The sequence below is a fragment of the Canis lupus genome, chromosome 7 (genome assembly GCF_011100685.1).
Source record: "Canis lupus familiaris isolate Mischka breed German Shepherd chromosome 7, alternate assembly UU_Cfam_GSD_1.0, whole genome shotgun sequence".
NCBI classification, from domain to species: Eukaryota; Metazoa; Chordata; class Mammalia; order Carnivora; family Canidae; genus Canis; species Canis lupus.
Window position 1 is genome coordinate 1,389,169 of NC_049228.1, and position 24,948 is coordinate 1,414,116.

General features: G+C 62.2%; 1 protein-coding gene across 5 annotated transcripts in view; it reads right to left on the bottom strand.

The window, feature by feature from the left end:
* The window catches only part of NAV1 (neuron navigator 1), a 242,939-nt gene that overhangs the window by 127,666 nt on the left and 90,325 nt on the right, over positions 1 to 24,948 (bottom strand). For all 5 annotated transcript variants that reach the window (XM_038541901.1, XM_038541905.1, XM_038541904.1 and 2 more), the window contains one exon: positions 20,599 to 21,402. In XM_038541901.1, the coding sequence (XP_038397829.1) occupies positions 20,599 to 21,402 (804 nt within the window). The remainder of the gene's footprint in view (positions 1 to 20,598; positions 21,403 to 24,948) is intronic.

Consider the following 24,948-nt stretch of genomic DNA (forward strand, 5'->3'; position numbering starts at 1 on the left):
GCAGCGTCACTAAGCCCCCCTGCAAGCCTGGGCCGGGGGAGGAGACCCCACCACTGCAGGAGGTTGGGGCTCAGCAGCAGGATGCAGCCGATTTAAAGACAAGCACAAGTGGGAGGGTTCCGGGGCGCCTGGGCTTGTGGGCCGGCCCTCGGATGTGCCACATGCGCCCCAGGAGTCCGGAGCACGAGCAACGCAGTACCCGACAGGGCCAGTAACTACCTGGCCACCTCCGCGTCAAAACGCTTGGCGGGAGAACAGGCAAGGCTTCCCATGGCCACAGGGGCCACAGGGGCTGAGGAGCCCCCGCGAGGCCTTTGGCCAGGGCAGCCCGGGTGTAGCAGGGAGTGCGGGGAGGATCCGGGCGGCCTGGACCTTGAGGTGGAAGGATGCCTGGCAATTCAGCCTCCACCGGCCACTCCCACAACGAGGACCGAGGCCTGCCGACCTCCCGGGGCTCCCTCCGCTGCAGCAGGAGCACCCGGACACCTGGGTCCTGCCTGGAGGCCTCCTCAGCAGCTCCGGGCAGGGCAGGGCAGGGGAGAGAAAGCCAGAGTCCCTGAGCCCCGACATCCCTGCAGCTCTCAGGAGTCAGACTCTCTCAGGGCGATGTTGCCCCTTACGGGGCCAAGGGGGGCATAGCCTCTAGGACACAGGGCCTCCAGGTGCGGGCCTCCCGGCCTCCCGGGGCACCTCCCAGCACCTCCTTCCTCCTCACTTGCCCCGGCTGGCTGGGAGAAGCCCCGGGGGCCTGGAGGAGGGGCTCGCGACAGGTGGGGGGGGATTGGCTGGAGAACACGGGAAATGAACTTGAGCAGAACGTGGGGGGGGGCGACTTAGGTTCTGCTCCAGTTTTCAACACTGGCACCCCCAAGAAAGGGTGGCTGGAGCAAGGGGATGGAGGGGAAGGGGGGGCTGGCAGGGCCACCGCAGAGGTCCCTCACCGCGCCCCGCAGGTTGTACAGGGAGTGAAGGTCTCACGACGGCCCTGTCATGGAGCAGCCCCCGCCACCCGGCAGGCCCGGGTCACAGCGCATCCTGTGCTTCTCCAGCCACTCGGCAAAGCACAGCATCTCCCCACTGCGGGCTAAGGAAACCAAGCTTGGTCCCAGCCTGGTGATGAGAGAGGGGACAGCAAGAGCCGGGGGGGCCGGGCCAGGGGCCCCAGGAAGAGGGGACAGGCAGCTGGGGCCTCACTTCTGCCGCAGCCGGGGTTCTGGCCACAGCAGGGGGGGCCTGAGAGCTACACGTTCACCCGAGACCCTGAAGACCCGTCTGGGCGTGGAGGCCGCGGGCAAGCGTGCCTGATACCACCCGGGACTGTCCCCAGGGGCCGCAAACCGGGTCGTGGAGAAGCCCCCCCGGGGGACCCTGACAAGGGCACAGCACCGATCGTGGGCAGTGCGGCTGCTGCAGACGCCACCACCTGCCCCTCTGGGAGACCCCTCCCCCCAAATACTTTTTGGTTTCCGACAAGTTTCCATAGCAACCCAAGTCCCCATCAGCCAGAGGGTTACCATGGAGACTTAACTTGGCTCTGCGTCCACCGCTAAGGAGGGTCCTTACACCTTGTCTGTCAAGCGAAGCTCCGGGGGGCTGAGGCGCTGGGGGCCGGGGCTGACGGCCCGCCAGGCCCCGCAGGAGGCCCCGGAGCGGAGCAGCGCCGGGCCCTGCTCCCCACGGGACAGGGATGTGGGCTCCAGCCCTCGGGCCCCCCTGGTTCTCCCTCCAAGGTGCTGCCTGGCTGGGTCCTCAGACCACGCGCCTGGCCCTGCTCTCCCTTCCTCGGGGAACCCCTCCCGAGCTCCAGCTGGCTCAGCACCCACGGTCCTCAGCATTCCGGCCCCACGTATGGACTCGGTTGACACACTTCCTCCAGCTGACCATCAACAGTCCCACGCCCGGGCCTGGGCAGGGCCGGCCTCCACCCGCTGCATGCCTCTCTCTACGTGCCCGTGGCTGCACCACCCCACGGCCAGGCCTTCCCGTTAGCGGGTCTCGTCCTCCCGTGGGGCTGGAGGCTCTCACGCATGGCCCGCTGCCTCGCTTTGGATTTCTGCCTTGGGCTTCGGGAGGGAGGCAGAGGGCTGGGAACGGCCAGTGGTGATGGGCTTGACACTTCTGGTTGTAAAAAAGGAGGGGGGACGTGAGGTCGATTCGCACTTTGGGGAGCTGGCAACCCGGTCTACGGGTAATGAGCAGCTGCTTCGCTGTTTCTCAGGCTCCCCTGCGCCCTCCCTCCCGCCGCACTGCTCACCAGCCGCTGTGCCAAGAGAACACAGCAAGAAACGAAATCGGGCAAGTGTGTGCCTCCCACGACCGTGCCTTACAAATCAGCTCGCGCCTCTTCGCTCCTATATGCCACGGCCTGTTGGTGGGGCCCGGCCTGCCCACGTGCCGGAAGCGCTGGGCTCGAATCCCAAGAGCGAGCCATCGAGTGCGGGGACACATTCCTACCGCGCCCTGAAATAAACTGCTAAGACTTTTGTTGCATTCTCACGGAGCCTTAAACAATAAATCCGCTAAAAACAGTGAAAGTGGTTAAGCTCACTCTTTTTTTTTTTTTTTTAAGCCTGCAAAAAGTGTCATGTTTAAAAATAACAGCAGTATTTTTTTTTTTTTTTAAAGACTGAAGTCAAGCTCTTTGCACCCAGAACAGTCGTACTTACTGACTGGCCCGTGGGCTGAGTTCCGCATGCGGGACCCCAGGTACCCCGGAGGGCCTTCACCTCCACCTGCATCTGCACTGGTCTGTGGTGACCACAGTGCAGCCAAGCCTGAACACCTGCTAGCCTGTGGATTCCCAGGGCCCAGGCGTGTTATAGGGTCCTAGGCTCACCTTCCAGAAGTACCTGAGGCCGGCTGTGGCCACAGGGATGAGGTGTGCGGGCCTCCTTAGAGCATCACCTCCGTGGCCTGGAGGGACCGCCCCACCCGCGGCAGCTTGGCAGTCCACACCGCTCAGTGCTTGAGCGTACGGGGTGTCTGGCGCTTCCCATTAGTATGACCTTGGGCAAGTAACTTCGGCTCCCCGTGCCTCAGTTTCCTGGCCCATAAAATGTGAAAGAGGCGACAACCACACATGTCCCAAAGAGCGGCTGTGAGGATTAGCTGGACTATTACCCGTAGATGCCAGCACCTGCACAAAGGCAACGCTCTCTTACCCCAAGAGAGAGTCAGGAGTCCTACACCTCGTTCCCTGCGCTTGCAAAGACCCTTTCAGGCTCTTCAAATCACAGACTGCAACTATCCTGTGGGTCGTGGCATCAGTTTAGTGGATTGCGACCCACAGTAGGGAAAAAAAAAGACCATATATGATAAAACAGAAAAATCACGTACATTATGCATAGTTAGTGCAGTTTCATAAAACTTTTGGCTCGACGTGTATATACTGGATTTGCCGGAAAATGTCTTTCTTATGGGGGGCTCATGGTAAAGAAAATACTCCTTTAAAAAGCTTGAAAGACACATCTGTTGCCCGTTAGGGAGAAGCTCAGTGTGAGTTCTGGGTCCTGTCCTGAGAGATCGCGGGGAAGGAAGAGCTAGGAAGCCCTCGGCGGACGGAGGAGACTGGACGCGGCTCACGGGGTCGGGGTGGGACAGAGGGCAGGAGGCCAGGCCTGCGACGGAGGAAGGACTGGAAAAGCCTCTCTAGAGAGTTTCACCTCAAGACAACCCTATATGCCCCATTAGAGATAAAGGCGGGCGTCCGGTGAGACCAGGGGCACGGGGCCCATGGGAACCAACAAGGGCCCCTTTGTGGGCCAGGCCTGCTGCCGGGGCCGCCGGGAGCTGGGACACAGCCACGGACTGCCCACAGACGCCCTGGCTCGCCCGCCCTGCGCTGGGTCTCCCAGGGAGGCCGCCCGCACGAGTTCTCGCACCCACGACCTCACCTGCTCCTGCCCACGGCTCCCGGCGCTACACAGGGTGGGGAAAGCATCCCCTACTTAGAAGAGACGAGCAAGCGAGGCCCCTGGAGGTGGCAGGATCTGCTCAAGGTCGCCTAAGGGCTGGCTCAGGGCGCGCAGCCTGCCTGCTGGTCAGGCAGGGCTCCCTGTACCGCACCTGCACACACGGGTGCAGAGATGGGTGGTGCAGGCGGCGGGGCAGGGGCGGCCTTGACGAGGAGGCTCCCGCGCACGGACGGGGCTCCCCAGGTCCGTCCATGGAAGGAAGGCATGGGAACGGATGCAAAATGTCACACTCGGTTAGGTCCCGGGAGGGTGGGAAGCCCCCTAGGAGCTGGGCCGTTGCTCCACCTCCAGGGCCCTCGCACGCGGGCGGCGCCGTCTGGGCTCAGCGGTCACGGTCACGGGCTGCCTGGGGCAGCGGAGGAAGCAGGCCCTCCTGCCAGGCCGGCAGCCCCTACGCCTCCTACGCCTGGGCGCCCGGGGCACCGGGGTCGACACCCGAGGCTGCAGGTGGGGCCACTGCTCCGGCCGCACCAACAGCGTCGCCATCACCACCATCCTGCGTGCAGCCGCCGCCAAAGCACCGGCAAGACCACCACCGTCATCACTGCTGCCACCGCCAAGACCGTTACCGTGCCGGCCACATCCCTGCCGCCACCACTACCGCCGGGGCCACGACCACCCCGGTGCTCCGGGCACCAACTGTCCCTCTCCCACGTCATCTCCTGCAGGGTCTCAGGGCCCAGGACGCTAGGACTGGCCTCATTCTGATGAGCAGGGAAACTGAGGCAGGCTTCTCTGATCCCAGGGACACTCAGCCCAAGGAGGACAGGGGCTCCGGGGCTTCAAGGGCCTCACGCAGAGACCATGGCTCCTGTACTCTCGGGCCATGGGGACCGCGGGCCTGGCGGGGCCTGCGTCCCTGCTCCTCCAGGCAGCGGCCTGGCCCTCCCCAGGGGCGTCGGCCACAAGAGGTCCCCTGGAGCCACCCCACAAGCCAGGGAAGCCAGCTCCCGCAGCCCTCAGCTCCCACCGAGAGGTTACAGGAGCCTCCATGGGCAGGAGGACCCGTGCAGGGACTTATCGGAGCGTCTTCAGGAGGCTTCAGAGCCACAGGGAGAGACAGGTGTGTCTGGTACTTGACCCGGATACCTGGGTGCGGCCAGCAGCAGCCATCGGCGGACGTGGGGCTGTGACAGGCGTCCTCCCATCCCCGCGGCCCTGGGCTGACCTCCCCAAACAAGGCTCACGGCCCAGGAAGAGACACCGGGAGGCCTGGATCCGGGTCCTCCATCTGCTGCTCACCGGGTGCGGGACCTGAGGCAAATTTTCCCTTTTGGCAGCTGGGTGCTCTCACTGTTAAGGGGACGGGAGGGCCGATCCCGGAGGGTCCCTTCAGGTTCCGACAGCAACGGCCTCCTGCGGCCGCACCCGCCACCCTCCCCGGGGAGAGCACCCACCGGCGGGGACCCCTCGTCCCACTCCTTCATTTCAAGGACCTGCTGGGGGAGCCACATCAGCCTGTCCTAACTTTTTTATTTTTAATTTTTAAAAAGATTTTATTTATTTATTCATGAGAGACAGAGAGAGAGAGAGACAGAGACCCAGGCAGAGTGAGCAGCAGGCTCCATGCGGGGAGCCCGACGCGGGACTCGATCCCGGGACCCCGGGGTCACGCCCTGAGCTGAAGGCAGATGCCCGACCACTGAGCCACCAGGTGCCCAGGATGTCCTAACTTTAAGGTCTGAGGAATGGGAGCTTAATTAAAATTTAGTGGGGGAAGGCGCCAGGCCAGGAGTCAGAAGCGCTCTGGGTGCTCCCAGGCTGGGCCTACTCCCTTCTGGGCCCCCGGCCTCAGTTTCCTCCTCTGCCAAAGGAAGGGCTTGTGCCTCGTTTCCAGGTTTGACACTGCGACGCTGTGGCTGGCTGTGACGCCAGGGACCTGGAGACGCCCCCTCCCCCCCCCCCCCCCCCCCGCCCCGCGCCAGGCTGCCACGCTTGCTGAAGGAGCCTGGCTTTGTGGAGAGCGAGCTGGGTGCCCTCACCTCTATTCTTGGCTCTTGCTCTTGGATTCCATTCAGAGAAATCCTGACAAGTAACATGCCAGAGGGTGGCCGCCTGCCGGCTTTGCAAGGAAGGCCAGATGGAGACACGCACTTCCCTGCTTCCCAGAAACCCCGGAATCCTCAAATCTGCAGGCCCTCGACGTCTCCGGCCAGGAGGGAGCCGGGGTTGAGAGGCAGCCAGCCCGACCAGGGGAAAGGCAGACGGCCGTCCCTCCCCTCCTTCTCCAGGTCACAGGCTGGGGGATACCCTCCCAGCGAGGAAGGAGCTGAGGACGCCAGGTGCCACAGGGATGGGCATGAGGTCTCTGGCTTCCTCTGCCCATCCTTCCTGGCTCTCCCTCGCTACTATCACTCGTCTCCGGATCTCTCCTCCGTGGGTATAAAGGACACTCGCTCCGCCACCCTCACACGCCACCCCCCACCCCATCTGTCTTTTCTTCCAGTCTTGTTTCCTACACTCAGAGATGCTTGAGATAATATATAACTTTTTTTTTATTTTACTTTTTGGTAAGGAGGGAGGCAAGACAAGAGTGGGTGTGGGGACAGATTCCCTTCCAATGATGTCTGGCTCAGGCTGATGCTAGTGTCAGCTTGCATTCCCTCAACACGTAGGGACCCAGAAGCAAGGAGGAAGCAAGAGATAGAGACGCTCGCGGGACTCCCGGGTGGCTCAGTGGGGGACGCCTGGGTGGTTCAGTGGTTGAGCATCTGCCTTCAGCCCAGGGTGTGACCCCGGGGTCCTGGGATCGAGTCCCACGTCGGGCTCCCGCGGGAAGCCTGTTTCTCCCTCTGCCTGTGTCTCTGCCTCTCTCTCTTTGGGTCTCTCATGAATAAATAAATAAAATCTTAAAAAAAAAAAAAAAGAAAGAGACGCTCACCATGGGCTGGGAAGGAGGGGATGGGGAAGATGATGGGCATCTGGAGACCCATCCCTCGGCTCCGCAGCTATTCCCTCGGGCCTCAGGTCCCCATCCCAACAGGACTCCCCTTTGACATGTGACCCTCACCTGTCCACCCAGAGCCCCCTGCTCCTTTGCTTCCCTCACACCTGAGTCTGAGGACTTGAACTGGATACCAATTATAGTCAAAAGTGATCAAAAGAAACTAGAAAAGCAAAACGGCTATCCCTCCCCACCCCAAATCTCAAGGAGACGGAATGGCTTTTCATTTGTTTGTCTTCTGGGTTTTGTTTTGTTTTGTTTTGTTTTTACACTGGCACAGATAATTGAGAGAGGAGCGCGTCTGCAATGTGGAAACTCCAAACCTCAGCAGGTTTGCTATCGGGCTGGGAATGGGCAGGAGGCACAGGCGATGCTGGCCTCGTGATGAAGCTTATTCCCCTGCAGTGTGGCTGCAGGAGAGAAGCCAGCAGTTCTGAGCAAGGCCCCGCCTGGGTCTGTTGGCCAAGGAAGGAGTGAGGGTGACCTGAGTGTCCTCAGGAGGCAAGGCCCTCTGTCCTCACACCTATGGCTCGTGCCCTCATCGCCTCGTCCTTCCAGACACAGAGGCGGGAGGAGAACAGAAGGCTTTTCAAAGGCTACTCTGCACCTGGCGGTTTCCTGTTCAGGATGGTGCTGGTCGCAGGTGGGAACAGAGATGGAGGGCACGCATCACCCTCGCCACCCCCGACGCTGAGCCCCCAGCCACAGGCATCTCATTTCCAGGCCAGCAGCTGAGCTCCAGGCACTCACAGGCACCACGAGAGGCAAACCGTGCGGAGCTGAGCCCAGGAAAGAGAAGTGCAGAGGGTCATGCGGCTCTGCGGCAGTGGCTGAGGCAGGGTAGAGGGGCCCAGCGGGAGGATGCCCTGAGCACAGCAAGGGGAGAGGGCTGGGAGAATGGGGGCTGCACTGCGGAGAGGGGAAGGTCGGGAAGGAAGAAATGTGGGTGGGAGGACGCTGGCGTTTTTTAATCAAATGCAAATTTAAGGCAGCCGGCAAGCAAACTGACGTGTCTAATTTCTGTGTCTGCAGCTTGGGCGGTGTTTGGAAAGAAACGAGCGTCCTGGGGGAGATGCTTCTTGAGAACTTGCTCAGCACACACAGAAAAGACCCACAAACAAGTCATCTGGTAAACTCAATGCTGATGAGACAGCACGACAGTGGCAGGGCCCAAGGACACCAAAAGGAGAGGAGGGGGCATCCTGGAGATGACGGGCCTGGCTGCAGGAGGGAGGGAGGAGGCGGGGAGGATGGCCGCAGCCTGGTGGCAAAGGGGGCAGTCGAGGGCCCAGGGAAACACAGGGATCCAAGGACAAACAGCCTGGGGGCTCCAGGGCACGAGGGCCCCATCTCCCCCACCAGAGGGGAGCTCCCCAAGGGCGACACTCCTGTTTCCCCCACCTGCCTGTGGGTCCTGGAGCATAGGACTGAACCTCCCCCAGCAGCGCACGGGCTCCTGAGGGCAAAGCCTTTGTCTCCCCGTCCGACTGGGGCTCCCAGGACAGGGGCCACGTCTCCTTCCTCTACAGCCTCATATGGTGGGGCTGGATAGACAGCGAAGGAATAATGCTACAAAGCCGTCCTTTACTGAGCTTCTGCATTGTGCTCAGAGCATTATGGACGTGAGCTCACCGACCCCTGGTAGCAGTCTCAGGCGAGAGCTATCATTCGACATATTTAACAAGTGAAGAAACTGCAGCTCAGACAGGATAAACTGGCCCAGGTCTCAAGGCTGGTATTACAAAGGATCTGAACTCAGGACGGACTCTGGGCCCCGTGCATCTGACCACTTTGGTCTGTGTCCTTCCTTCCTCCCTGGGCCCCCCAGAGAGCAAAGGTGAGATGGCTTAGGATATACAGAGCTGCTGCCAACAGCGTGAGTGGAGAAGCTGGGAACTTTATGATTGTGATTCAGAGATACAGTTTCAGCAGGAAACCCAATCCCTAGGCAGCGTGTGGGAAAATGGCACAAGTCCAGCCCCTGCCCAGCCCCAGGCTAGAATGGGCTCCTCTGGCTCAGAAGCTCCTCTGTGGCAAATCCCTCCCCATCCCCCATCGACATCCCACCCCTAAGGCAAAGCCAGGGGGCCTCCTCTCACGCCAGAGCTCTGGCTCCAACCTCATGCTCCTGGAAGTAATGGGTCAGCATCAAACCCATCCACCTGTTCTCCCCTGAGATAAGAGAAGGAGCCAGGATGTCTTGGCCTCACTCCTCCCCAGATGTCCTCCCAGCTGTGTGTTAACAGGCCACTGGGGTGGATTTCATGCTTCAGCCCCGGGAAGGACCTTTCAAGGACCACCAGGGGGGCCGTGAGCCGATGCAGGGAGTGGGAACGGGGCTGGACAATTTCTAAGGGCCTGGGATGGAGAGGGGACACAGAAGCCCAGGGTACAACGATGGGTCAGGTCTGAGTACCCTTCCCTACCCAGAGGTGGAGACGTTGCCAGTGTCACCCCCATCTAGATGAGACCCAGGCCCTGAGTTAAGCACTAGGGGCGGGTAATGAACTTGAACCACCTTCGACTCCCTTCCTCACATCTGCTTCCAGCTCAACCACTTTTCTCGTGGCGTCTCTATTTTCTTTTTGTCAAAGTCTAAACGACCACCAAGCGGATGGATTACCTTAAAAACTTTGGACAAAGCCAATGTGCTTCTCCTCTCTCCTCGGGATGGATCCCTCAGAGGCCACCCCTCTGCCCCTGAAAGAGGGACAGGGCAGGCATGGAGCGGGGCATCCACGTTCCGGCACAAGGGCAGGGGGCAGAAATGCCAGTCCGGGTACACAAGGAGCTGACTGGCACGCGTGGAGCGGAGCAGAGCAGAGGGAGCAAGGACGCCGAGCAGGTGACGCAGCTCAGGACAGCAAGTTTCCTTCACTACAGAAGCCTGGCTGGCCCCTGCAAGACAGCTCTGCGTCCGTGTCCTACGCTAAGCTCCCCTTTGGCTTAAGCTGCCTCCAGGGGGCTTCCACGTGTAGAGCTGGGCATCTGAGCGAAAACATCAGAGCTAAACTGAGACACGGTCGATAACGAGCCAATCTGTGAATGAAGCCACTGGAGTCCCTGGTTGACGCTGGGGTCTGCAGAGCCAGAGCGATTAGGAAGGACAGGGTACCGGTAAGCCCGCCGGGGAGAGGCCGGGCGCGCCAACTCTGCTGATCCTTGTGGCATGCCAGGTGCCCCCACGGAGTGGGTACAAGCCCCATTCTAGACAAGAACAGGCTGAAGAAGCGTAGGGACAGCAGCTGGCAGGCAGCAGAGCGGACCCGAACCCTCGCACACACGGCATTTCCTATTACCACCGCAGGCACTCAGGTCCCGGGGATACACAGGACCCCAGGCCCAGGGCAAGCACCGAGTCTTGACACGTACCTGTGCCCACGGCGTGGGCTGTCGGGGCAGGTGCGCAGGGGGAGGAGCGAACCCAGACGGTGGGGAGGGCAGAGGAAGAGCATCAACCCCAGACTCCGCGAGCATGTTCGGCTCCCGGCTCCCCGTGCTACTGCTCTTCCACAGGAGACACCAGAATGGAGACGGCTCAGGAGCGAAGGAAGGGCCGGGCAGCCACCCAGGAGGGTCGGCCACACGTGTGGACTCCAGGCCGGTGCTCTCTGCTGGCGGGAGGCCCTGGGCCACGGTGCTTGAGGGGGCAGGTGCGCGAGCCGCACGGCCGGGGGTCCAGAATGTCTGGAGGGCATGGGAAGCAAAAGGATGCTGCTTCTTACGCAAGAGGCAGTGCAGTCTATGGTGAAATGGATGAGCCTGAATCAGGCCTTGTTTGAACCTTAGCTTGACCATGGACTGGCCAGGTGACCTCGGACAAGCTGTGTGGCCTCCTGGGACTCCTCTAAGTTCCCGCATACCTCGGCCTTGTGCAACAGTGGGGTGACCAATCTACAGAGAGGCACCGGGCATGGGAGGAAGCGGATACTGGCTGTTAAAAAACACAAAACACCCTCATACCAGCAGGCATAGTAAGTGTCCCTCGGGCCCTCGAGCGCTCCTCCTGCCACCCTGGTCACGTGGGCCCTTCCCGGGGACTCCCCCAACTCGGCGTCCACGGGGTTAACATCCGGCCTAACAGAAGGCCCCCGGCAGTCCTCTCCAGCTCTGCAGCCTGCAGCAGTTGTGAAATATTTTGCACGTGACCCTTGACTGATTTCTCATTGTGAGGATGAGTGGGTTTATGCAAGCAACGCGCTCAGCACGGCCGGCAACAGTGAGTGCTGGATAAATGTCGCGCGTTGTTTTGCAGATAATCTCCGGTGACTCCTGTAGGTGAGTTTAAGTGGTCCGCCACGGATCCTCCTCCGGATGGAGGTTCCTGACCGACCTCGAGAGCCCAGGCCTCGACTGAAGTCTCGGGCCCAGAGTGCTTCCTTCTCAGGAGCCCAAACCCTGCAGCCAGGCCCCCGGCGGCCCCAACGCTATGGGCTTAGCTGAGGTGCCAGGCAGGGGCTTGAGTCGGCTCCGGGTGGCAGCAAGAGCAGGGGCAGCCTCTCCACCTGCCTCCTGCGAGTGAACCCGCCCTGGGAGCAGGGTGTCAGGCAGCCCGGGGACTGAGGCTGGCCTCCGCGCCGGAGAAGGCCTCCACGCGTGGCTGCTGCCGCCCTTCAGGGCAGTGGGAGCAACAAGCAGCCCCGGCCGGTCTCCCTGCCCCAGCGAGCCCTGCTGCATGCCCTGGTGCCACATGGGGGTCAGGATGGCGGGGGGCCCCACAGTGAGCACGGCAGCAGCCCCTGACACCACGGCACCGGCAAGGCTGGGCGGATCCACGGAGGACAGGATCCACACGCTTGGGCAAGCCCTGAATTCTAGGGCCGCACCTCCTGGGACACCCAGATGCCAGGACAAGAGCAAGCCCTCTGTGACAAAACACGGTGACTCCTGTAAGGACGAAGCCCACAGCAAGGTCCAGGGCACGGCAACCAGAACGCTCTGGTGGCATCGTGAAGAGCGGAGGAAGATGAAGATGTGAGTGTAGGATAAGGCAGGGCGGGGGGCGTTCCCTTCACCCCCGGAGGGGCCATCTGCTCCAAGGGCTCCTCGCCAGCTAGTCCCGACCCAGTCCTCCCACTCCATCCAAGCAAAGCGGGATGACGGGAATGCACATCCCCTTGTGCCAAGTGTTTCTGATGCCTTTAAATAGCCCCCCAACTTCCCAGCCCCTTAGGAAGGCATCCTGAGGGGAACCAGCAGGCTGGGAGCTGGGGGGTGGCCCCCCATGACGTGGGCCTGCTCTCTGCGGGCTGGGCTAGGCTGGCCTGCCCTGGCTGTGGGCGCTCCCCGGGGCTGGGGGTACAGCACCAATCCCCGGGTGCACAGAGAGCTGGATCTCGGGCTACCTCAGAGCTGTTGCTCATCTGGGGGGCCACCTCTGGGCGCCGAGACGTCCTCTCTCTCGGTGCCTCTCGCCGCTGCAGAGGGAGCACGGGCGTCTTCACGCGAGCAAACAGACGCAGAACTTGAGAGAGGCCCTGGGCCAGCTGACCTCCCCCGCAGCAACCTCTCCAAAGGACCAAGGGGCACAGGGTCCTTCTGGGGACCCTTCGGGGCAAGCCCTGATGGCTCTTCCCGGTTCCAATGTTGCCCAGAGCCCAGAGCCCAGCCCCGGGCCACGCCGCTCAGGTCGGTCAGGCCCATCCCAACCGTCGCCCCCCCCCCCAGTCCGGTCTCATTCCCTCTCTCCCTCCCTTTGCCACCTCTTCCAGCCAACAGGACCCCAGAATTTTACCTTCCCATCACCTCCTCCTCCCTCTTCCAGCCCCTCCCATCTCTGCTGCCGGGATCCCAACCTTCTTTTGAAACCACAGCACTTCCCCAGGGCGTCCCCTCCATGCCCGTGGCACCCATGGGCACACGTGCCCCACGCACCGACTCGTGCTCCCCCTTAGCCTTTCTGAACTTTGCCACCGCACCTGCCACGAGCGCCTGGTGTGGGACTGAGCGTGACCTGCTCACCTCCTCATCCAGCTGTCAGAAGCCGGCCAGTGGGGCCCAGAGCCGCAATCTCAGGGGTGCACAGCTTCACCCACAGCACCTGCTTGATGGGCGGATTCTGAAGCTCAGCTGCCAGTGGGGGGACCAGGAGGCAGGACCGGGGGGGCCTCAAGGCTCCTGGAAGCAGCGTGTCATAGGGGCTAAGTCCAAATCCTGGGTCTGCTGCTCGCTCGCTCTACCAGCTCTGAGCAGATCGATCCCCTGTAGCTCCGTGCCTCGGTTTCCTCCCTAACCGGCAATAAGGCCAGGATCGCGGGATGATTGAGCACTGACTTATTACGCGTCAGGGCAAGACCGACGCCTCTTGTAGCCCAAGCGATTGACGTGTGTTTGTGATTACTGTTGGATGATCGTGGTCCCGGGGCCCACCTGCCCCCCCAGCAGAGGCAGGTCCAGGGAGGGGCCCTTCAGCCCGGGAAGGGGGGAGTCCTCGGCCCCATGGCAGCTGACGGAGCTGCAGAGAAAGCCAAGGCCTCCCGGGTGGCTGCCAGCTTCCCCAGAAGGGAAGGGCCTGTTTAGTGGGTCGCCAAGGGCAAAGGGAGCCCGTGTCCTGAGCGCCCGAGGGGTAACCAGCCCCCATGGTGCTGCTCTGGGAGAGAAGCCAGGAGGCCGAACCCCTGTAGCCTCTGCCTGGGGGTCTCTCGGAGGGAAATCATTCTACCCCGGTCGTATCTCAGACTCTCTCAGACCCGCCCGAGTCTTGCATACACCCAACACGTGCACACAAACGCACCTTCAGCTTGTGCAGATTTGCTGGAGGCCAGTGGGTGCTCCACGTGACGCACACTGGGCCCTGCACACCCTGTGTCCACACCCAGCTCCCACCTTCCCCACGCCCCTAGGGCTACCTGCGAGACGCCGTACCCCCCACGAACCCAGTACCTCCACACCCTCGGCTAAGTCTTGCTCTCAAAACACAGCGCTAGCCTCCTACCCAGCCCAGGGGCCCAGTTCCACTCCAGCTCTCCACGGAAGCAGGAGGGGCTTACGACCTTCTTCTACCTCCCAGACCAGACCACCCCCAACGGCAGCACCCCCCCGCCCCGGAGACCCAAAGGATGACCCCAGATCCCCTGGGTCCCAGCAGTGAACGCATGCCAGCGCCCCTTGGGCCTGCTGGGCTGTGCTCGCTCTTGGTTTCCACACCCCCGGGGCACAAAAGCTGGCACCCGAGTCGTCCACTACGGCCCAGAAATGAGAGGGCTGTGGGGGCCGCACCCACTCCCATGGCCCTGAAGCGTGTAATTGAGATGTCTAAAATAGAGCTGACCACGGCCCAGGCCCAGGCCCAGCCCCTGGGGAGCCCTGGCCGCCTTGCCGAGGGCTGGCTGGAGCCGACGCACCGTGTACAACAGCACCGGCAGCAAGACCTGGAACCTGCTGGAGCCAAGGCTCTCAGGGGTGAACCTGCAGCCTGCAGATGGGCTGGGCTGGGCGCTCTCCCACCCGCACCCCCACAGGCTCCCACCAGGTCCTCATTCTCCTCCACTGTGCGTCCCACCCTGCAACTTGCCCCTTGTCCTGCCAGAGGCCTAGATGCAGACAGAAGATGAACAGCCCTGACCCGTCCCATGAACTCCAGGCACACCTGCTGTGCTCGCCCACCCGTGGGTGGCACCGCTGGAGACAGAAACAGCTCGCCGGGCACCTTCCCAGTCTGCACCTGGATCTCCACTGGTCGAAAGGTAGCAGAGGCCTGTGTACACTGAACGAGGCAGGACGGAAGCCTGAGGGCCATGGTTTTGTCCCCTGCTGGGAGGCCCAGTCCCCAAAAGTGACATGAGGCAATGTGTGGGAAGCGGCGTCCCTCTGAGGGCTGACCTGGTGTCCCGAGGGGCCCACGCGGGGCCAGTGAGCTGCACCTGCCCCCAGCCCTTCCCCTGCATGAGAGGGAAGGCTGCAGGCTCCGGGGCCTTCAAGTGCTTGTGGGTAACCCACAGGGGGTGTGGGAGGAGGTCGGCCAGCGCGAATGAGAAACATGTGGGCCCCCCCGCCCCCGCCCCGCAGGCTGGCGGGCATGGGTTTCCAGGCGGCGGGGCGGAGGCCGGGTAGACCCACTGGGCCGTGCCAGGTGCCAGAGGCGACCTTCCCCGCAGGCAGGGGTGCGGTCCAGGTGGGGAGCCGACGCCCAGGGGCCAGGAATCAGGTGACCGGCTCCTCTCTCCACCAAGTCTTACTCCAAAACGAAAGACTAATAGAAGGAAAACCAGAGGAGGGGACAAAGGGAGAAAAGATAGGATGGAATACGGCTGAGTGTCTGACCTCCAGCATAAAAGGGGGTATCCGAGGGCTCCTGGGGGCTCGGTCCGTTAAGCGTCTACCTTCGGCTCAGGTCATGATCTCAGGGTCCTGGGCTCCAGCCCCACATCAACTCCCTGCTCCGTGGGGAGCATGCTTCTCCCTCTGCTCCTCCCCCTGTCACTATCTCGGTCTCTTTCTTTCAAATACATAAAGAAAATCTTTTTTTTTTTTTTTTTTTTTTATTAAGAGAGGGAATATCTGAAAGGCAAGCCAACTTAACCTGTAAGGATCCAGATGGCGGGTTTGGACTCATGCGTGGAAATTCTCAGAAAGAAGACTCTCAGCCTAACAGGCTCTCCAATAATGAGCGCTTTCCAGGAAAACAAGGTAGTGAGCCCTCTGTCACTAGGAGTGTGTAAACAGAACACCCACCTGCCTCTGATGCCATAAGAGGGATTAATTTCAGCTTTAGGTGTGGGTGGCTCAACTAGATGTTTCCATTCTGTGGTTCCGTGAAATCCCAAGGGAATGGGGGGAGGGGGTCACGCTCCCTGGCTGTACCAGGAGCCGCTGCAGTATGCTGCAGAGGTGGAGCGGCCAGCAGGGTACTGAGCCCAGTGTGGGATGCTGGGGGCTGCTCAGCCGGCTCCCTGCAGGACTGGCTCCCTGCTGAGCCCCAGGGGGCAACCGGCACCTTAGCCCTCAGGGTCAGAGGCCACGGGGTGTGGGTACGTATGCGTGGAGGGGCAGCTGCAGAGAAGCAGAAAGTCACCGGGAGAAAATACCTGGTGCTGGCAGCCTAGGCTTGGGGACAGGTCTTGGGGGGGCAGCTGTGGCCACAGCAGCAGATATGTGCGTGGGGGCGTGGAGGACAACAGGAAGTATGAGGAAACACCCGAGAATTCCAGGGGACTTGGTCCTGTTGCCCATTCAGGGCTTGGGGCCACCCGGACGATAAAGGGCATCTCCCCCGGCTGGTTTACACTGCAGGGAAGTGCAGAAGCTCCAGGCAGTTCCCCTCCACCTGCTTCTCCCCAGAGCAGAGGAACCGCCCCCAAAGACTGGCTCAAGCATCCACCCACGACTGAGACGCAGAGCCCCGGCGGCCACGTGAAGAGAACAGCTTTGCTACCGCAATCTGAACAAGGAAATGGCCAAAGATGGGACCAGGACCGGGATGGGGCCCCCGGAAAGCACGAAGTCTTCACAGGGAAGAAAAAGTCGTGAGCAGGTGAGAAAAGAAATGTTCCCCTCAGTGTTAACCCCGAGGAAGGCAGAAGGCCTTGCAAGTGGAAGGTTCTGGGCCGTTTCTTCTCCACGTGCATGCTCACCTTCAGCCTGGGACTCCTCGAGCATCCTACAGCGGCCCGCTGTGCCCGGGGAAGGCCAGAGGTGGGCTTGGTGCTCGTGTCCCTGCTAGGCCTCGGGGAACCCATGGGAAGGCCTGGAGAGCGGCTCTGGGCATGGAGCCTCTGACCCGAGGGTGCTGGGCGAGCCTGCACAAAACCACCTGTGTCTGTCCTTTGGCCCTCAGTTCTTTTCTGGAGAACTCCTCTCTCCACCCAGACCCCCCAGTGGCCTGAAGAAAAAGGAAGTCATTTCTTACACCCCCCTCAGTTCAAAGCATCCCCAACACTCTGGAGGGTAAACCCCACCCTCACCACCCCCCTGCAACCCACATCAACCAAATGGCTTAGAAATGGATGACTTCCGTCTTCCTTCCCCTGTTGTGTTTGCTCTGAGCCTCGGGAGGGCCTGACTGTTGTCATGGCAACCCCTCCAGACACCTTCTTGAGGAAGTGGGACCAGGAATTCCAGCCACCTGGGTTCCTTTACACCCTGACCTTGAGCTGCCTTGGCTGTTCCACTTTGTCCCTTTGCCTTGAGGGCTGAGGAAAGGAAAACTGAATGTGCAGGGAGGGAGTCAACAGACTGATTTTCCTTTGAGATCCTAAGGCCCGGGGCTGCTGAGGCAGGAAGAGGGTGGTTTGGGATGGCAGTATGTATTTATTTATTTTTTTTTTATTTTTTTATTTTTTAAAGATTTTATTTATTTATTCATGATAGTTACACAGAGAGAGACAGAGAGGCAGAGACACAGGTAGAGGGAGAAGCAGGCTCCATGCAGGGAGCCCGACATGGGATTCGATCCTGGGTCTCCAGGATCGTGCCCCGGGCCAAAGGCAGGCGCCAAACCGCTGCGCCACCCAGGGATCCCAGGCAGTATGTATTTAAATGGCCCAGGACCATCTTTCAAGCCTGATGTCCTTAATCTGCAGCCCCCTTCCCATCACGACAGGTAGGGAAGAGCCATGGGAGGGTCTCTTCCATTTCCAAGTGAGGAACCTGGGTCCTAGAGGAGGTCCCTGAGCTTAGAACTTCCGGACGGGGGACTCAGGACTGCAGCCTCCCAACCTACCCCCAGGCCCAGGTCTGCTGCCATTTCCTCCCTCGGAGCCAAACTGCCTGACGCGGACTATCGGACTATCGGCCCAGGTCCAAAGGCATCTGATTCCCGGGATTGGCTCATTTTCCCCTGGGCACTCACCCTTCAGTCTTCCAAGTTTCCAGGGTTCCCTGGTGGGACCCTAGTTATTTGGCAGCTTCCAAAGTTCCAAAGGGAAGGGGGCACAGAGCCTGCCTAGACCATCTGGGTCCCAGCTGATTTCTGGGAAAGGAATGATCGAATTTCAGCTCCTCTCTTTTATTCCAGAAAGGCTCTTACTTGGAGCGGCCTCCCCCCTCCTCCCCACCTGCTCCCAGAAATGGGGTCTTGGCAGCTTCTCGGTTCCGGGATGGCACCAAGGGATGTGTAACCTTTGACCCTTAGCCTCCCAGGTAGGTAACAAATACTCCGTTTTTAGCCACCATCCTGAGGCACTGAGGGAGCAGCCACTCTTCCCTTCAGAAGCCACCCTGCTCTCCAGCTAAGGCTGGTCCTGATGGCCTGGAACACCTTCACGTGCTCAGAGAGATTGACCCAGCTCTGTTGTCCCCCAGCCCCTGAAAGGCTCAGTCTACCCTCTGCCCCAACTCCAACCTTCACACAGAGGAGGGATTTTTGCCTGAAGGCTCCAGCTCCCACCTCCCCGTGGTGCCAAGCACCGTCCCCCAGGTCCTACCCACACATCCCACCCCTACCTTGGTCCTTAGAGCCCCAAGCAGTCCAGCATGTGTGCCAGACCTTCCACCCCTCTCCCCCCACCAGAGGTCTTAGCCCCTCCGTCCCCCTGCAGACTCAGCAGGGCAGGGCAGGGGCCTATGTCCAGAGACACTTGCCTTGGTCAGGCCCCTCCTGACTTGCTGACTCCCCTTTCTCCATTGGGCTCCCAAATGGAGCCAGTGACTTAGGGACACAAGCAGAACCAACCTGCCTTCCATGACGAGCTCAGAGATGGCCCTAATAAAGCTCTCGATGCTTTTGACCTTGCATTTTCTGCAACTGGGAAGTGGGGGCGGGGGTTGTCCTCTCCTTATCTCCAAGATTCCCCGAGTGGGTCTGTGGCACAAGTGTGCTTTGGGAATGACAACCGCTGAATAGGAGTAAGGGACCCCAGCTCAGCTTCTCCCGGTCTCCTGCCCTCCACCTCCACCCCAGCCAGCTCTAGGACTCTCCGGCAGGGTTTCCCAGGTGACCACCTCTTGAAGAACAGCTGCGAGGCAGCCAGGCCGTGGGGCAGTCCTGGGTCTCGCAGGTCTGGGGGGCAGCCCAGATAAGCTGGGTCATCCCAAATAAGTGAAGCCCTGGCCTTGAAAAGGGAGCTGTGCCCTCTACTTTTCTGAGTCCCTAACACTCCCTTCCCCTCCCCAGGAGACAGTCAGAGACACTCAGTTCCTCTGCTCTAGCACCGTCCACACCCCTTGCACATCGGCCTCTAAGTGGCTGGGGAATTTTCCTCCGGAGCCCGAGCCCGCCTGCCTGCCTCCTGCCTCTTCTTGCCTCACACACCATTCAATTATCACCTCCTTCAGCTTAAAGACCTCTCCTTGCCAGTCCTCTAGCACAGGGTCCCCTTCCATTTTCTCCACGGCCCTCCTGATGCCTGGAATTAGGTCTCTGCTATCTGTCTCACCCCGCTGGGCTGTAGGTTCCGAGCGGGCCGCCCCCCAGCGCAGGGGTGACACTGCCCTTTGCAGGGGGAGGCTGCCCTGTTGGCTTGGGTGCCCCCAGCCCCCCGACCCGTCCCTGCGGGCGTGGGGCCTTCAGGACAGGGCTCTCTGGGGCCTTCGCCCGTGCAGCCTCCACGGCCCCCACAGAGCCCACCGGCGGCCTGCAGGGGAGGCTCCCCATCCACGGCTCCCAGAGGCTCCTGGCCGGTCCCCCCCAGGGTCCCCGCCCCTCCACACCCGCCCTCCACGCCCCTTCCCAGCCCCCAGCGGGCCGGGCAGCCTGCTCCCCCGGGAAGCCCGGGTCCCAGCGCCCGCCACGCAGCCACCGCAACAAGTCTGCGGACCAGGGGCCCCCGGCTCCGGGCCTCCCTGCCGCCCTCCGCAGCCCTGCGGCCACTGTCCCGCGGGGGGCCGGGGCTCTCCGGGGAGGGCGAGCGCAGTTCCGGGGCCCGCTCCGGGTTTTTTGCATAGACCCTTCAGGCCTGGAGAACAATGGAGCAGCCCCGCGCTTCCTCCGCCCGAGCGAGCTTTGTTCCTCCCTTCCCGCCCGCTCGGCTTCCACCAGCCAAAGGGCAGAGGCTTCCCCGTCGACCGCGAGCCTCGAGCCTCGGCGCCCGGCGCAGCCCCCTCGGCTCTCTGCGAACACCGGGGGGCAGGGCTTGAGCCGGCCGGGTAGGGACCTCGTCCAGATGCGCGCAGCTGCCCGCCCGGCCCGGCTCCGGGCCAGGCCCCCACACCCGGGAAACCCGACGCGCGCTCCCGCCGGGATCCACAGAGGAAGCGGAGCCGCAGCTCTGCTCTGCTCGGGGGCCAAGCAGCCTTCACATCTGCTTCCCCCCATCCGTCCTCTAGATCCGGGGCTCGGTGGCCTCTCCCCAGCAGTGATGCTGGATGCTGGCTCGCCAGGCGCAGGGCGGGCGTGACGCAGCCCGGGTCTCCCTCCGCCCCAGGTCCTGCCATATTAGGGCTCCGGGCTTTAGAATTGGAGGAGGCCAGTGCGCTCCACTGCCGAGGCTCTGAGACCCGCACACCATTGTCCCGCCTCACCTCGGGCAGCGGGAGCGGGGCCTGGGCTCCTGCCCGGTGACGTCTCTAAGACGCGCGTTAGCCCTGCGCCTCTGCAGGGAGGCCGGCGGCCCTGCACATCTGGGCCCAAGGCCCCTCTCGACCTGAGCCAACGGAGCCCCCCCCCCCCAGGAGGAGGAGGGGGAGGGGGAGGGGGGAGGAGAGGAGGGGGAGGGGAGGGGGCTGGCTCTCCCCACACCTTCCCCCAGCTGCCCAGGGGAGAGCCCGGGGCGGGGCGGGGCGGGGCGGGGCGGCGGGACTCACCCAGCATCTGGCTGAAGAGCAGCTGCTCCAGGTCTCCCAGCACCGTGACCACGAGCTCGGGGTCCACCTTGAGGAAGGCGCGCTCCTCCTGGCCCTTGGCGGCGGGCGCGGGCGCCGAGCCCTTCTGCGCCTTGGCCTTGCTGGAGAGCAGCTCGTCGTCCGACTTGCCGTCGTCGCTCACGGCCGCCTCGGGCGCCTTGCTGAGCGGCTTGACCTCGGCGTAGGGGCCGCGCGGGATGCGGCTGGGCTTCCCCAGGCCGGGCGCCAGCGGGGCCAGCGGGGTCTTGGCGCCGGCCGCCGGGCCGCCCTTGGCCTGGAAGAGCGAGTGCTCCGACTTGGACAGCGTCTTGGACATGAGCGGGGCCTCGCGGCCCTTGGCGCCCGCCTTGCCCAGGCCCTTGGGCGCCTTGGCCATGTCGTCGCTCCACTCGGGCTCGTACAGCTGCAGCTTCTTCTCCGAGTCGGTGAGGAACGAGAGGTTGGTGAGCGACTTCTGCTTGCGCAGGTTGGAGGCGGGGGGCCCGCCGGGCGCTCGGCCGTCCACGCTGCCGGACTTGAAGACCTTGAGCTCGGCCGCGCCGGCCTTGGCCGCGCCGCCTCCGCCTCCGCCGCCGCCGCCGCCGGGCGTCTTGGCGCGCTTGGGCAGCATGCCTCTGCCGTCCGCCGCCGCCCTGCGCCCGGCGCCCCGAGCCTCGTCCGCGCCCTCGTCCGCGCCGCCGCCGCTCAGCTCCAGCTCGGGCTGCGCGCTCTTGACGCCGCTGCCCAGCATCCTGCCCGCGAGGAGCGCATGGACGATCCGCGCGTCTGCAGGCCCGGCGGGGCGGGGGCGGGGCGGGGGCGGCGCAGGGAGGAGGCGGGGAGGGAGCGCGGGGAGCGGAGCGGAGGGGGAAGAGAAAGGACGGAAGGAGCCGCGAGGACGCGGCGGGGAGGGCAGGGCGCGAGGGCGCGGGGACAGAGAGCGGGGACGGGAGCCGGGAAGAGGGAAGAGCGAGGCCAGCGGGGGGCGGGGAGGAGGGGCGGGGCGGGGCGGGGAAACACAAATTAAAACGGGCGGAGCGACCCAAGGACGCGGGGGGCGGGGGGCGCGGCGAGGTGCTGGGGCGCGGGTCCCGGTCCCGCCGCCCGCCTGGGTCCCGCGGGCCGAGCGCGCTCTCGGCCGCCGCCGAGGGGAGGCTGCGGCTGCGGCTCGGGGCGCAGGAGGGAGGGGAGGGGAGGGGAGGGGAGGGGAGGGGAGGGGAGGGGAGGGGAGGGAGGGCGGAGGAGCCACCCGGAGGAGGGGAGGAGTGTGCGCGCCGCGGGGAGGGGGACGCGTGCGCGTCTATTTCTGGCCGGGGAGGGGGCGGTGTTTGCGGCCCGAGATCCAGGGGCGGGGGGGGCTCCCACCAGGTCTGCGCCCCGCTCTTCACGCGGAGGCGGCACGGGTCCTGGGAGGGCACGGAGGGGGGGTGCCAAGCATCCGTCGAGATGCTGCGGGGCTGCGGGGCCGGAGGAGGCCGGCAGCGGGGCGGGAGGCCCTGCAACCAGGTTGCTGCTTCCCCCACCCCCACTCCAAACCGCTGCGGTTTCCCTCCAGGAGACTCCCAGTTCCACCTCACTGCGGTCTCTGAGGCTCTCGGCTGCCCTCCAGAGGTAGGGGGCACTGCCAGGGGTCGGGCACAGGGGACGCGACAGGCCCACTGGGGACGGGGCTCAGGGCGTGGAGGAAAGGACCAACCCTTGGGATCAGGAGCCTGGGCTCCCGGCCTAGTGGAGTGCGTGACCTTGTCAAAGTCATTGCACCCCTCTGGCTGGCCCTCTTCTCTGACGGTGGTTCTAATACCAGCTTACTGGGGAAAAGGGCTTTGGAACTGTAAAGCGCTTTGTCAAACCGAGGAAATCAGGTGGAGGCTTAGCGCCGGTCCCCTGCGGGCCTGACCTAAAGGGAGACTGCAGAGCAATTTAAAAAGGCAACATTTTCTTAAGCTTCCTCCTCCCTCCCACCTGGACTCAGGGAAGAAAGATGGAGTGGAAGGGGTAGAGGCCCAGAGGGAGGGAGCCAGCAGCAGCCGGCCTGGGGCTGTCCCTCAGTAGAGGGTGACACTGTCCATTCTCCCACGGCCTCCCAAGTCAGTGGTGCCAAGTGGCCTGAGCAAAAGGTTCTCAGGCAAGAAAGGGGGGGGGGGGGGGACAGGGGAAAGCAGAGGGGATGTCTCTGGAAGCAAAGCTTGCTCCAGAAGAGGCAGGCCGCAGATGGGGAGCCACACACTGGGGACTGTAAAGCCCTAAGAACACTTTTTTTTAAGTGTATCTATGTTTTTAGTAATCTCTACGCCCAACGTGGGGCTCGAACTGATGAGCCTGAGATCAAGATGTGTATGCCCTTCCAACCGAGCCAGCCAGGAACTCTTTGCCAGAATGTGCTACCCATCAGACTATCTGCCGACCCCGTCCCCAACCTCCCTCTCCCTAGCTTCCTGCCTGTCCCCTTAGAAGCTGGAGAGCCCAGCGCCCGAGTCTCGTGGCTCACCCACTCCCGTAGTGCTAATCATCACAGCCTGCCTCGTGCGAGAGGTATTTGTGTACATGTCTGTCTCCTCCACCAGCACTGCAGCTTTCTGGGTGCAGAACCGTGTCTCTCAGCACCCCGCATGCAGCAGATGCTGCAACTGTGTTAGTCAAATGAATCTGGAGGCCCAAGTGCTGTACGCTCGGCCGTACCACCCTACATGGCTCTTGGGTCCTCCTAGCGCCCCCAGGACTCTCCCTTCCGTAATCCCGGGGCTGCAGTGAGATGCCACAAAATCTGCAAGGAGAGGGATGACCAAGAGGACGTGCTTCCTACCACAGCACCAAGAACACAGAGTTTTCAAGCAGAGGGGTGTGTGGTAAGAAGCATGGACCCCCGGCTGGGCCTTGGTTGACACAGAGAAACATGGAGAGTCCCCCGCCCGCCCCGCCAATGTCTGGCAGGGAGTTCAAAAGAGACAACACAGATCTGGGAAATAGCATCCTGACCCCGTGAAAAAGCAATGTCACATACACCAACACTCTCTCAGATGGAGACACACAGGGATGTGGATACTATCTGCAGGATGACAAGAGACTGAACCCCAGAGCAGGGACCCTGGCTGTCTCATTCAGTGCTGCAGCCCCAGAGTCCGGCCCTTCCTTAGCAGGTGCAGGAGACCTGTGAGCACAGGAGTGAGAGGCCGTGCTGTTGGGTGGAGTAGGTGGAGGAGGTCCTGAAGGCTTCCTGGAACCCGGAGCAGGATCAGTAGGGGAGGGTTCAGGCCAGGAGAGCAGGAAGCCAGAGGCTGCCCAGGCTCACGCCCCACGGCCTCAAAGGAGCAGAGGAAAGGGGCTGGGTGCAAAAATTTACCAGAACATCCAGGGGGCACATGCAGGCTGGCCTCAGGAGTCTGGACCTGGCGCTTAGGAAGCTCTGGTGAAAGGGACTTAGGCGGTATGGCCCCAGCACCTGCCGGGGTACAGGGAGCACCCAAAGGCTGGGGCCAGGCCTGGGATTTGCTCTCTAGGTGCTTATGAGGTCCTCGCACTTATGCCCAAACAGAAGATCCCAGCTCAAGGAAGGGACCGGGCCCATCACTGGTGCCAAGTCTCTGGGTAACCACGCCCTTCCTCCCTCACCCCACGGGTCACCTTTAATGAAACTGCAAAACAATCCCTTCTTTAATCCTCATCCTTACTCAGAGGTCATTCTCTAGTTTGCAAGACACACGCCTAGTTCATCACATGGGAACCTCACCTTTCCTAAAAATAGCAATTTGAGAATCTGGGGATACATGTTCTCTGATTTACCAGGTTACTGTAGCTCTTGCTTGTCCCTCTGTGCTCTTTCCCTGCGTGTGAAATCAGCTCCTCTTTAGTTTAGTGGGTTTTTTTTTTTTTTTTGAGATTGTATTTATTTATTTGAGAGAGAGAATAAGCCAGGGGAGAGGGAGAGGGAGAGCCAGACTCCCGCTGAGCAGGGAGCCCGGTGTGGGGCTCGATCCCAGGACCCCGGGATCATGACCTGAGCCGAAGGCGCACACTTAACTGACTCAGCCACCCAGGCGGCCCTCAGCTACCTGTTAGTAGACACGGGGAAATTAACTGGTTGCCATCTGGCTGAAAACAGTGTTTCCACTGTGGTCCACTGCCCCCAGCAAGCCTGACACGGTCTCCCCTAGGTTTATCTGGCCCCCCATCTCCTGTGGCTTTCTAGCTTTGTCAACCTTCAGAATTGCTACGAAGCACTACTCCACTTGTTGCTCTGTCCAGCTGCACTTCCATGCCCCCGCGTGCCCACTGCCCCCGGCACATGACCCTCCTCTCTGCCCTCCCTGGCTCCTGCATTCCAGCCTGGCCTCT